Source organism: Galeopterus variegatus, unplaced genomic scaffold (assembly GCF_000696425.1).
Source record: "Galeopterus variegatus unplaced genomic scaffold, G_variegatus-3.0.2 Scaffold18756, whole genome shotgun sequence".
Taxonomy (NCBI): domain Eukaryota; kingdom Metazoa; phylum Chordata; class Mammalia; order Dermoptera; family Cynocephalidae; genus Galeopterus; species Galeopterus variegatus.
The window spans coordinates 11,508-12,412 of record NW_007744867.1 but is presented as its reverse complement, the minus strand read 5'-3'; the positions used below and the strand labels follow the sequence as shown (position 1 = coordinate 12,412).

Genomic DNA, 905 nt, shown 5'->3' with positions numbered 1-905 from the left:
ACTGGTGGTGGTTAAGCTCTCAGGACTTAAACTCTACCTCTCTGTGGACTCACCACTTCTCCGCTGCAGATTTGACCCTCCTGTGCAAAGCTGACTTTATTCCTCTCCCTTCTGGCTGTTTGGACTCACCTTGAAAGCATTTTTCTGCCATGGATTGAGCGGACACCGAGTAGTAGGTTCCAGACTTGGAGACTGGTGTTAGGACATTTGTGGGCTGAACCTCCTCCAGCACCATCACTATCTCTGGTTGAGGGGCAGAGGCCCTATTTTCCATGTACGACACAGAGCCATAGGACTGCAGGCAGGAGCCAAGCTCTCCACATAGTAGAGGCCCCAGTGTGCCTTGACAATAGTAATACATCTGGCTTCCCTCCTGGTAGGGAAGTGACAGGCTATGTCCCTGATTTGGACTCTGAGATGGTGTCCCCTGAACAAGGCTGGCAGACAGTGACGGATACAGAGGGACCACAGTATTGGCAACTGAAGTTTTATCATACTGGGCTGCCATAGACGTGGAAGAAAGAACTGTGTCTTGGTCAATGACAATCACAGTGTAGTCTTCAAGTGAAGATGACTTCTGTTCAGTGCTTCCTGTGGTATCCCACTTAAGGATACCTGGATAGGAGGCAGCTGAAGTGGAGATCTGGCTCTTTCCAGTAACCACAGACAACATAGCGGTGCTAGAATGTGGGCAAGGGTAGGCACTACTTATGAGTGGCTGGAAAGAGGTGCCAGAGGCTGATGGCAGTAGCCATGCCCAATTGACAGCTGGAGCACGGGTACTGGAAAAGTTGCAGCCACTTCCTGTTATAGAAACTGCATTGCTCACCACAGGAAGAGACAGCTGAAGAGAATTTACAGCTCCAAGTACACATGGATTTTGGAAATTTTCTGCAGGGAACAAA

The 905-nt window shown here is 49.5% G+C and overlaps 1 protein-coding gene across 1 annotated transcript in view; it reads right to left on the bottom strand.

The window, feature by feature from the left end:
• Positions 1–891, bottom strand: part of LOC103582968 (uncharacterized protein C2orf78-like) — a gene marked incomplete at both ends in the record, with an annotated part of 4,243 nt that extends 3,352 nt beyond the window's left edge. Inside the window, one exon of the mRNA XM_008564412.1 lies at positions 130–891. Within this exon, the coding sequence (XP_008562634.1) occupies positions 130–891 (762 nt within the window). The remainder of the gene's footprint in view (positions 1–129) is intronic.
• Positions 892–905: the final 14 nt, after the last annotated feature.